The following is an 11,219-nucleotide window of genomic DNA, read 5'->3' as shown; positions in this document are numbered from 1 at the left end:
CCAAATGTGTCAAATTAGGAAGACTCTGGTCCCCAGTGAGAGCAGACAGAACAGTCGGTCTGTGTCCTGTGCCACGGAGCGGCCGTTGTTTTTCTTCCTGACGTGTGGACCGCAGGAGTCGCCTGCGTCTCCTTTTTATGGCTCATAACATAGCATTAGAGCGCAGGGCCTGAGGTGTGTTCATGTTCACACAAGGACAAATGTGACCACACGTGGAAGAGGAGGGAGCGTCGGAGACGTTCTGGCTGAATCGGCTGTTTGAGCCCAGGGTTGAAGACCAAACACGGAGCGTCGGAGCGTCGGAGCGCCGTCCAGCTGCGATGATTCAGAGCTGTTTATTCCTGAAAATCAGACTCTTCTTGAAGCCTGGAAATCACAGTCCACACTGAGGAGAAAAAAAAAGAAACTCCTCCAAACTGTGTTGTCTGAAACCACAGCAATAAAAGTTTATAAAAAGACGTTAAATGTCAACAGAGAAGCTGCGACGACTGAAAACAGAAAGGTTTACAATAAATAAGACTAAAAACTGAAGTCCAAATGTCCCACAGTCCTTAAATGTCACATCACTTTTTGTTGTATATTCAACAAAATGAAGGCAGCGAAGGATTCATGTGTCTTTGTATCTTTGTAGAGTAGAGTAGGGCTTTATTCATCCCCCTTGGGGGAAACATACTAGTACAGTAGCCAGTGGCAGTGCAGAAAAAGAGAGAAGAGGAGTTAACACAATAAATAGAGTAAAAAGAACTAAAAAGCAAAAGGCACTCTAAAATTAAAGTAAACCTTTAGAAAAAATATACATAATAAACAAGAAAATATACATATTGTATCTTTGTATCTTCTGTCTACTGTGGTGTTGTCATGGAACTTGTTTTTTCACAGTAAAGAAAAAACTTCAGTATTGAAGAACTGTGTTCTACTCAACGTCGCCCCCTGTGTCTCTGGTGCATTTTAAATGATTTGTGACTTGTTTTTTTTTTTTTCTTTCCTCTTCAGAACTCCATCAGACACAACCTGTCCCTGCACAGCCGCTTCATTCGCATTCAGAATGAAGGAACGGGAAAAAGTTCCTGGTGGATGTTGAACCCTGAAGGAGGGAAGAACGGAAAGTCCCCGCGACGCAGAGCCGCCTCCATGGACAACAACAGCAAACTGGCCAAGAGCAGAGGAAGAGCCACGAAGAAGAAGGTACGCTCTGGACGGTGACATGCAGTTCCTCTACCCACCTGCAGGGGCACAGTTCATCACTAGCTAAAAACCACGAACCGACGACAGAACCGTTACCGTTTTCAGTTGTGATGTTTATAATGATCTTTGCATTTCAATCTGTGACTTTTCTCAGATGGCCCTGCAGGGGGAGGCAGAGGGAGGAGGGGGGAGTCCTGGTTCCCTCTACTCCAAGTGGCTGGGGAGTCCAAACTCTCTCAGTAACGAGGACTTTGAGTCCTGGAACTCTTTTAGGACACGCACCAGCTCGGACGCCAGCACTCTCAGCGGTCACCGTTCACCCTTCCCTCCGGAGCAGGATGACCTGGGGGAGCCAGAAGGTCACATGATGTACCCCGGGGCAGCGGGGGCCAAGATAACCTCCACCCTGCCCAGTCTGTCTGAGATGGGCGGGTCTCTGGGCCAGGATGAGTCGGAGATCGTCATGGGAACTCTGTTGGATAATCTGGACCTGCTGTCGCCCAAGAACCCCAAGGTGGCGTCTGACTCCCCCAGCATGCTTCAGAGCGCCCCCTACAGCACAGCCACCTTACCCCCACTGTCGCAGCAGGATTATCGTAAATGCATGTACGGCCAAGTGGGCATGGAGCCCCGCCCCCCTGCCCCCATGCAGACACTTCAAGAAACCAAGGTGGGCTTCGGGGTCTACGAAAACCAATATGTCTGCCCTCAGGGACTCCTCAAGGAGCTGCTGAGCGCGGAGGCCGATGGCAGCAGGGACATGATGCCCTGCAGGAACGCACTGGTGCCTCAGGTGGGGAGGGGAGGGTGTCTGATGCCCACCTACAGCAGGCAGAGTCACGTCGGCGGGGGGGTGAAGATGATGAACCTCCCACACCCACTCACTGTCCTCAACCAAGGACCTTCGACCTCCAGGGACTTGAACAGCTGTAACATGATCCCACTGACGGGTCCTTCAGGGGCCCCTCCTGCAGTGACCGGCCCCAGGACCCGGGGTCAGCCTGCGCACACACACATGAACTACGGCCGGAGCTACAGAGAACTGACGTCCGTCCACGCCCACGGTCACCACCACCAGGAGCGACTGCCCAGTGATCTGGACAACATGTCCATCGAGATGTTTGAATGTGACATGGAGTCCGTCCTCCACGACACCCTCATGGACGGCGGGGCCTTGGACTTCAACTTTGACCCTGCAGCTGCCTCTCACGGGTTTCCCCAAAGGGTAAAAGGCAACTCTCACAGCTGGGTGTCAGGCTAGGACGGGCTGGGGTTGACACCAGGTGAGACTGGACGGACAAAACGCAGAGTTTAAAAATAAGCTCTTTACACGTCTTTTCACACCGGCCTCTCTCTCTCTCTCTCTCAGGATTGGTCAGAGTCTTCCTGTAGACCACCGACTGAAGACTGCTGACCCAGACCAGACGTCAACACCACCAACATCATTCACAGCATTCTCCAGTTCATTCTAAATATCTGGGGGTTGCACCTTTATGTGGAACCGCATCATCCTTAAGAGACCAATAGAAGTCACTGTGGCTCAAACGTTGGCGACGGGCCTGACTGTGAGTATTTGAAGTAAATGTAAATAGTTTGGATTGGAGTGGGTATGAGAATGGGACCCACCTGGAGGATGAAGCAGAGTATCATCTGCATATTGAATGAGTCCGACTGAAGTCAAGTCACTTCAAAAGAAATGATGTTCTATTGTAGAATTATATATATATATATATATATATATATATAAATAAATAACAACACTTCCTTTTCTGACAAATACAGTTTCCTGTTGTTTAGTGGCTAGAATTTAAAAAAAATGTCGTCGCTGTCACGTGTTATTTTTCACACCAACCTCGACAGGATGGTGAATGCGTGGGTAAATCGCTGTATCGTCCACGTACTGACCTGTTTCAACATGTAACTGTATAGTAAATATTCAAGAAACTTTCTGAGGGAAGTTGAAGTAGTAAAGTAGAAATAACTCCACAAAGCTACTTTGATCACATGACCTGGTACAGTACTGTAAAACTGAGAGTAAAGAAGTAACGAAAGAAGTATCAGCCATATTCAACACATACTGTATCAACGTATTTATTTTACATTTTGTAAATGTAGTTGTCGACTTAGCGTTGTTTATACTGTAAATATTGACCTGAGTGACCTGGTTATTACTGACCTGGTTATTACTGACCTGGTTATTACTGACCTGGTTATTATTAACCTGGTTATTACTGACCTGGTTATCACTGACCTGGTTATTATTAACCTGGTTATTATTGACTTGGTTACCACTGACCTGGTTATTACTGACCTGGTTATCAGTGACCTGGTTATCACTGACCTGGTTAGTATTAACCTGGTTATTATTGACCTGGTTATCAGTGACCTGGTTATTATCAAACTGCTGTGTTTCGTATCAAACTTTGAGCTCCTGTTAATGAAGTGGTTGAAGTGGACGACCAGGGCAGTGGACGACGTCGCTGCTGCTGCGAGAACTACATTTGTTGACAAAGACGCGGTGAGTTCTGCTGCAGCTCTTCGTGCCTGAACTCTCTCTCAGTCTGGTGACGTTTGTAAATTAGATTTTTTTATATATATATATGAAGGTTTTCAATGACTTTGAAGGATTTAACGTAAGAAATATTTACTCTGTTTGATTGTCTTGAAAATATATGTTTACATGTTTCAGTCCAACACATATCAACACATATAGAAACAGTACCTCAGGTATATTTTTACTTGGAAATATTAAAGGGATTTCCTTTTTTATTTTCCTCATTTTTCACGTCAACAGTTTTGTACATTTTTTTATATTTGATCAATGCTATGAAAAAAACGGTTTCATACGACTTTTATCTGTATCCATTATTGCATCGTGCTTGAGGATTGTACTGGTTAGTTTGTAGTAAATGTTGGTTTTAAATTAAACAGCGATTAAAAGACGTTATTTACTCTGGGTTGGATTTTTGTTTGTTTATTCCAGTCTGTCCATGAATTTAATGCCTTTCACGTTTCATTTCATGCGTCTCCACAGTTTTTCAGACCTGCTGCAGCAGGCATGTCCACAGACAGCCCTGGGGTCCTTCACACCACACTTGGTCTTTTAGAATTTTTTTTTGCTAAAGAGGAAGAATGACCAACACAACTGGGTGAATAACGCTGAGTCATGACAGCGTTCATTAACCCTTCACCCACGCTCTCACTGTGAGTCTGCTGGGAAATAAGAAATGACGGACATTTAAAAAGGTACCAAAACAGATACACCGGGGGGCGAGAGTGAAGCCGGGCAACTGTTTAGTTCAGTGGTTCTCAATCATTTTTCTGTTATGCCCCCCGCCCTTGGGGGCAGAAATTTCTTCATGCCCCCCTGGTACCTCACCACGCCCCCCAGGGGGCCCCGCCCCCTCTATTTGAGAAGTACTGGTTTAGTCTATGTTGAGCTAACTACGTGAACCAGTGATGACGCTGTTGACTCTACACTGTCTTTTGAAACTTCCTCTTCTTCTTCTTCTTCTTCTTCTTCTTCTTCTTCTTCTTCCTCTTCATCATCTTCTTCTTCTTCTTCTTCCTCTTCATCTTCTTCTTCTTCTTCAAACCTCAGTTCTTCTGTGAGTTGCTGCTGTTTCTCCACGGGAGTCGACCCTGTCACCAGACTGGAGCTGTAATGTCATTTCACACTGTGGGTTTCGACCCCATCACCGCTGCAGGACATATCTGCTCCAAACACAGCACCAGCTACAGACCTCCTCCTCCTCCTCCTCCTCCTCCTCCTCCTCATTTTTCTCCTTCTTTTTCTCCTTCGTCTTCATTCACACTTCATTACTGCTGTGTATTTCTGACGCTCACAGGAACCGTTCAGTGTGAGTGCAGTTCTTTCAGCCGATGTTATCACAGGGAGGAGAACGCGTGTTCATACACAGAGTAATCAGAGAAACTGAAGAACCTCATTCACTTCAACTGTCAGGTCTCTGTGTGGAGAACAGAGAACCTCTCAACTCCATGGGTGTAGTTACCTTTTCTGGCCATTAGAGCGGCAGACTGCTGATCACTATCAGAGCACATTTTCATTCCTTTCCTCCCAGAGTTTAACGACCTGAAATGTTAAAAAAGGAAATTCATTTGACACGATGCGCCCCCAAGGTGATGCCGCCCCCTACTTTGGAAACCACTTATTTATAATGTGTTATGTTGTTTCAAATCTTAACACTGAGAGTATTTTATTTTTTAATTTTGTATTGATTTTTTTTTTCTTTTTACAAATTAGCGTCTTAAATGGCTGTCGTTAAGAAAGACTTAACACTGAGAGGGAACCGCAGATCACATGATCATCACATGATCATCGCCTGATTAGAGTCAGACTCCTGAGGTCATCATGTTTATTGACCGGTTTGTTAAACAGTTAATTCAGGTGTTGAGATTGTGGATTTGGTTTTGACTCTCAGTCAGTTTCATAACTGACATTAACATCAACCTGGAGACGAAGACGAACCTGTGTTTGACGCCCAACACAGTGAATCAGATTATTCCTCAGCATGTTTGTATAAACCAGGCGGATCTTTCTAGAGGTTTTCTCCCCCAGGTGGTGGTTAGACCTGAATAATCTAACAGTGAAGCTGTGGCACAAAGACCAGACATTATGGGCTTTAGAGCAGAGGAGCAGCACTAACGTCTCACAGCGTATGCACACGCACGCCACATCTGTGTGTCTCTGACAGGGAGGGGACGGTGAGGTGAGCTGATGAGGAGGAGGAGGAACTGGCAGCAGCCTGTGGATCTGCATGATCTGACCAGGAGGAGGAGGAGGAGACGCAGACAGGAGGTGCAGGTTCAGGCCTCTGTGAGTGAGGACTGGATCCTGGTCCAGGTCAAAACCATCTCCCTGTCAAATACAAATGAAAAAAACATAAGTAAATACAGCTGCTAAAACTCATCACTTCAATTTTTGTCAATAAATGTTGGTTCATTTTGAGAAGTAAATAGTTCGACGTACGGAGATGATTTCCATGTTTCCTCCAGCACCTCATCCGACAGAAGTTTTAATATGAACATCCTTTTGTTTCGTCTCATTACAGCTGGAAAATTTGAAAAATGTGACTCCTCATACACTAATGCACCAAAAAAAAAAAAAAACCCTAATGAAATATATTCCACATTTAGGATATGACCTTAGTGACACAAATCATGTGCAGCACGTTAAAAAAGATTTGGTGTTGTTGAGTGAAGCTACTGCACGTGGCGCTGCTGTTCTACTGTGGTCATCACATATTATATAATAATAATAATCATAAAACAATCATACTGTCAAAATAGCTGGAATTACCTTTTATCCTGAAGACGCAGTTGTATTGAACAGATAAAAGTAATAACTTAGATTAACAACAATAAAACAACATGTTTTATTTCCATTTCTATAATCTTTTATTTCAGGCTTCATCAACCATATGTGTTTGGACAAATGTACGTTTTTTTTCAGTCACACACGACCATTTTCACAGGCTGTTCCACATGAGGTCATGATGGGCAAAATATTAAAGTTTAGGGCAGAAAGAAACCATGGTGAATAACAGTGGAGAGAGAGCGACGGGGCCGCCAACGAAAGAAGTCACTGAAGGCGGAGGAACACCACCATCTAGCGGCAGGAAAATGTTATTGCATCTAAGCTCTAACTTCTATTGAGTCCGAACTATTCTTTTTATTTCACATTAAATACAACACATACAACGGGAATATAAAACAACGACACAAATACAATTTACGTCAGAACATCTTCGACTGAAGAAGAACAGCAACGTCACACAGCACGAACACTGCCGTTCATTCAAGTTTGAATGTAGAGATACTTCCTGTTTATAACACTCATGTCCAGTAGATGGCGGTAATGTGACTTCAGATTGGCGGACTTAGAACCCCTAAAGAAGAAAGGGAGCAGAAACGGACGGAGGAAAAGGAGGAAGAGTAGATAGATGATTTTTGTAACACGTCCTTACACTGAAGGGTGACGACACAGAGGAGACGATGACGATTCACCGCCAGTCTGACGATTAATATGTTAATAACGCTGTGTTACGTCTACATGTGGGTGCGCTTCCATAAGTGCTACTCGGTGCTGATCCGTCAGACTCTGTCCAGACTGAAGAGCAGCCGGAGCAGCCAACGAAAGAAGTCACTGAAGGCGGAGGAACACCACCATCTAGCGGCAGGAAAATGTTATTGCATCTAAGCTCTAACTTCTATTGAGTCCGAACTATTCTTTTTATTTCACATTAAATACAACACATACAACGGGAATATAAAACAACGACACAAATACAATTTACGTCAGAACATCTTCGACTGAAGAAGAACAGCAACGTCACACAGCACGAACACTGCCGTTCATTCAAGTTTGAATGTAGAGATACTTCCTGTTTATAACACTCATGTCCAGTAGATGGCGGTAATGTGACTTCAGATTGGCGGACTTAGAACCCCTAAAGAAGAAAGGGAGCAGAAACGGACGGAGGAAAAGGAGGAAGAGTAGATAGATGATTTTTGTAAGACACGTCCTTACACTGAAGGGTGACGACACAGAGGAGACGATGACGATTCACCGCCAGTCTGACGATTAATATGTTAATAACGCTGTGTTACGTCTACATGTGGGTGCGCTTCCATAAGTGCTACTCGGTGCTGATCCGTCAGACTCTGTCCAGACTGAAGAGCAGCCGCAGCAGCTTCGGTTTCACCCTCTGCTCCTGCTCCTGCTCCGGTTCCGCCTCCCACTGGGTCTCAGCACCGGCGAACAGCAGACCGACAGCGGGAGCCAACGCTGCTTCACGGCCGTGTGTCACCTCTGTTACCGGGGAGGAGACGGTTTTCCTGCAGCTGGGAAATAAGGCCGTTTACGTCACAGAGCCTCAGGTAGGAAACAGTTTTAGGTAAAGGTTGTTTTAAAGTGAATGACAGTCGGTGTTTACTCGTCATTGAGTACTTTAGAACTTTAGGTTATTGTTACTGGGACTAGTTTTAGGGATGAACTGTGTTGACCAATCAGGTAGCAGTCTATATTTACACGAGGTTTACTTGAATGAACCGCCTTTATTCCTGTCCAGCGTGTAATGAGAAAAACACAGAGAGAGTTGAAGAACAATTGTAATGTTTTGTTATTGTAAACTGTACTTTGAACACGACTTGTATTTAGTTGTTTATTGTAAAACCGGAAAATTGGCACGAGCTAAAAAGTTACGAGCTAGCCAGGAGTCGAACCTAGAATCTTCTGATCCGTAGTCAGACGCGTTATCCATTGCGCCACTAGCCCTATACGATGTAAGTGAATCGTCTCTGTGATGTTCAGATTACTGAATCGATTATTTTGTGTGTATTGAACTATTAGCGCTATACGATTCTATACGTTCCACCTCCCGTTTATACAAAAACATTACCTGTAAATGAATTAAGACACGTAAACTTTAACTCGAAGTAAAATCGTACAAATGTGAACATCGTTTCTAACAGGACAGAACCGTTTTCGAAATCGTACAAATGTGAACATCGTTTCTAGAACTGTTTTCAACTGTTTTATTGACTTAATATATCGTTAATTTATAGTTTATTTCAGGTTCTGCGTGTATTCATCAGTCTGTACGTTACTCATGTCCACCTTTGGTAGTTTGGTGGTGTTTGGGTTCCCTCTAGCGGTGTACAATGAAAACTGATTGTGGCTACAATCAGCTAATTAATGTGGCTGTTACAGCTAACAGTTAAAGAGAGACCGGCGGCTCCGAGTCGTCTGTTAATGACGCTGTTTTATTGGTTTGATTTTTCTCAGGTATGTGATGACATCAGCAAATGGACCGCGCTGTTAGGGTCCACTCTGGGCTGTGACCCACTAGTGGACAATGTGTCCTTCATCATCGAGGCCACGGGACACCGCGTGGGCTTCAACTCTGTGACACCAGAGAAGAAGGTATGGAGATCTTAAAAGTGTGACCGTGAACAGTCGTAGAAACCGGAAGTCCAATGATTGTGTTGTTGTGTCCGAGGGGTTCTGACCGGTACTGTGGTGTGGTCCAGGTGCTGAAGTGGTCCGACTGTTGTCTCCCTCTGGCCTGGTGTCCTGGTCACCCGTTCAGAGCCGTGGCCCAGGCCACAGTCGACGACTTTAGTCGACTCGGAGTGGCTTTTATCGAAGATCGTCTTCAGATGGACGATGGACTGGTTCCTTCAAAGATAATCCGTAGGTTGAATGACGTCATCAATCATGTCACGGTCTGAAGTTTGACTTCTGTTCTGTTTCAGTGACAGATTTAGGTCTAACCCTGATCCAGTCTCTGTTCTGTCTCCATCATCATAGGTGTTTATCTGATTTATCTGATTTATATCAGGGCTAATTTAATTTTTTTTTCTCACCTCTTTTCAGCTGTTGTCCTTCCAACCACGGCTCTGACTGAACTGTTGGAGAAACAGTGTTCCCTGAGCTCTAAGAGCTCCCCCTGCCAGAGGAGCAGCCTCCTCCTCCTCACCCCCAGGACGAGGAAGAGGGTGGAGGAGCGCCGTGGGTCAGAACCACTCCGTCTGGGGCCGGGGGCAGACCCAGACGATCGCTCCAGCGGCAGCCATCACATGGAGGCTCACGGACACCACCTCCATCTCTCCAGCTGCCACGAGTGTCTGGAGCTGGAGAGCAGCACCATCCTCTCTGTCAAGTACGCCTCGGCCGACAACATTCCTGACCTTCCGGACGATTCCTCGGCCGAGCTGGACACCAGAGCTGAGCTCCAGGACCAGGACCAGGACCAGGTGGACGCCGAAGGTTTTTCTGGATGGACCGAAGGGTCCGACTGGGACAGTAAACCTCCAAACGTCCTGGTGTTCACGGACGGTAACCAGGAGCGTTTCGCGGCAGTTCAGCAGCTTCTGTCCGAGTGTCTGGACATGGACACCAACATCGTTTACCCTCTTCAACCGCAGCAGGTTCTGAGCGACCCCTGGCTGGACAACACCAAGCTCCTCGTGGTAGCAGAGGAGTCGACGTTAACCCCTCAGTGTCAGACCTGCTTTCTCACCTACCTCAGCCAAGGAGGTCGGGTCCTGGGCCTCTCCTCCAGCCTCTGCCCCGCAGGCCTGGGTCTGGAGGTCAGGCCGGGGGCCGGGGGCCAGGTCAGGAAACTGAACTTCTTTAAGGAAGATGACACGGAGCTGCAGCTGAGTGTGTTGTCGAGCGGGAGGGTGTTTGTCCGAGACCCTCGGGGAGGAGGAGAGGTGGAGCTGTGGGGGGAGCTGAAGGGAGATGCTCCTCATCAGAGAGACATGGTCGTAGTCAAGGTCACACATGGAGAGGACGGGGGGGAGGCCGTGCTGTGTCAGGTACGGCTACTGCTTATTGACACTGTGGCTTCAGTTAGAAATGAGTTTATCAGCAGCAGGAGTGGAACCGACACTCAACTCAAGATACGATAAAAAGATTTAGAAAAAGATAAAAATCCATCAGCAACTGAAACTGTTCTCTTCAATAACAGAAGAGAAAAAAATCCAGAAACTCTGGAACATCTCAAGAGATCTGCTCTGGTCAAACTGGTCAAACTGGTCTGGTCTGGTTGACCTGGTTAACTGTCCATATAATAAACAACAAAAAAGATTAAAAGATAGGAACTGATAAGAGTTCCTTTCTTCATTTTTTTTATTCAACCAATGTCAATTGTCACCGATTTTTAACCCATTCATGACGCGTCGTTTTATCCCCACTGAGGAGTCAGTTCATGTCCTTACAGTAACACTAGTACTGATGGTAACACTAGTACTGATGGTAACACTAGTACTGATGGTAACACTAGTACCGATGGTAACACTAGTACCGATGGTTCTAGTGCTGCAGCTGTTACATCTGATTAAACCTTCAGACCAGGAAACACAAGTCGTTTCTCAGGGGTACTGATGGTAACACTAGTACCGATGGTTCTGTCGACAGTTCTAGTGCTGCAGGAAACACAAGTCATTTCTCAGGGTTCTGGACCTGTGACTGAGCCTGATTCTGTCTGAGCTGCTGTAGATCAGCT

General features: G+C 45.8%; 2 protein-coding genes, 1 long non-coding RNA gene and 1 other non-coding gene across 4 annotated transcripts in view; 2 read left to right on the top strand and 2 right to left on the bottom strand.

Annotated features, from left to right (window-relative positions):
- The window catches only part of LOC103395707 (forkhead box protein O1-A-like), a 14,186-nt gene extending 11,265 nt beyond the window's left edge, over positions 1-2,921 (top strand). The window contains 3 exon segments of the mRNA XM_008333494.3: positions 994-1,185; positions 1,340-2,468; positions 2,555-2,921. Of these exon segments, the coding sequence (XP_008331716.2) occupies positions 994-1,185; positions 1,340-2,446 (1,299 nt within the window). The 3' untranslated portion in view covers positions 2,447-2,468; positions 2,555-2,921.
- LOC112488618 (uncharacterized) lies at positions 2,900-4,692 on the bottom strand. The gene is made up of 2 exons (XR_003052893.1): positions 3,527-4,692; positions 2,900-3,496 (listed from the first exon to the last, which is right to left on the bottom strand). It is a non-coding gene; the product is annotated as an uncharacterized LOC112488618 (long non-coding RNA).
- A 2,709-nt stretch (positions 4,693-7,401) lies between these two features.
- Positions 7,402-11,219, top strand: part of hlcs (holocarboxylase synthetase (biotin-(proprionyl-CoA-carboxylase (ATP-hydrolysing)) ligase)) — an 11,117-nt gene continuing 7,299 nt past the window's right edge. Inside the window, 4 exon segments of the mRNA XM_025065878.1 lie at positions 7,402-8,085; positions 8,993-9,130; positions 9,238-9,400; positions 9,584-10,530. Of these exon segments, the coding sequence (XP_024921646.1) occupies positions 7,795-8,085; positions 8,993-9,130; positions 9,238-9,400; positions 9,584-10,530 (1,539 nt within the window). The 5' untranslated portion in view covers positions 7,402-7,794.
- On the bottom strand, positions 8,410-8,482 carry trnar-acg (transfer RNA arginine (anticodon ACG)). The gene has a single exon. It is a non-coding gene; the product is annotated as a tRNA-Arg (tRNA).

Source organism: Cynoglossus semilaevis, chromosome 19 (assembly GCF_000523025.1).
Source record: "Cynoglossus semilaevis isolate Cse_v1.0 chromosome 19, Cse_v1.0, whole genome shotgun sequence".
NCBI lineage: Eukaryota > Metazoa > Chordata > Actinopteri > Pleuronectiformes > Cynoglossidae > Cynoglossus > Cynoglossus semilaevis.
This window is presented reverse-complemented; position numbering and strand designations above follow the sequence as displayed.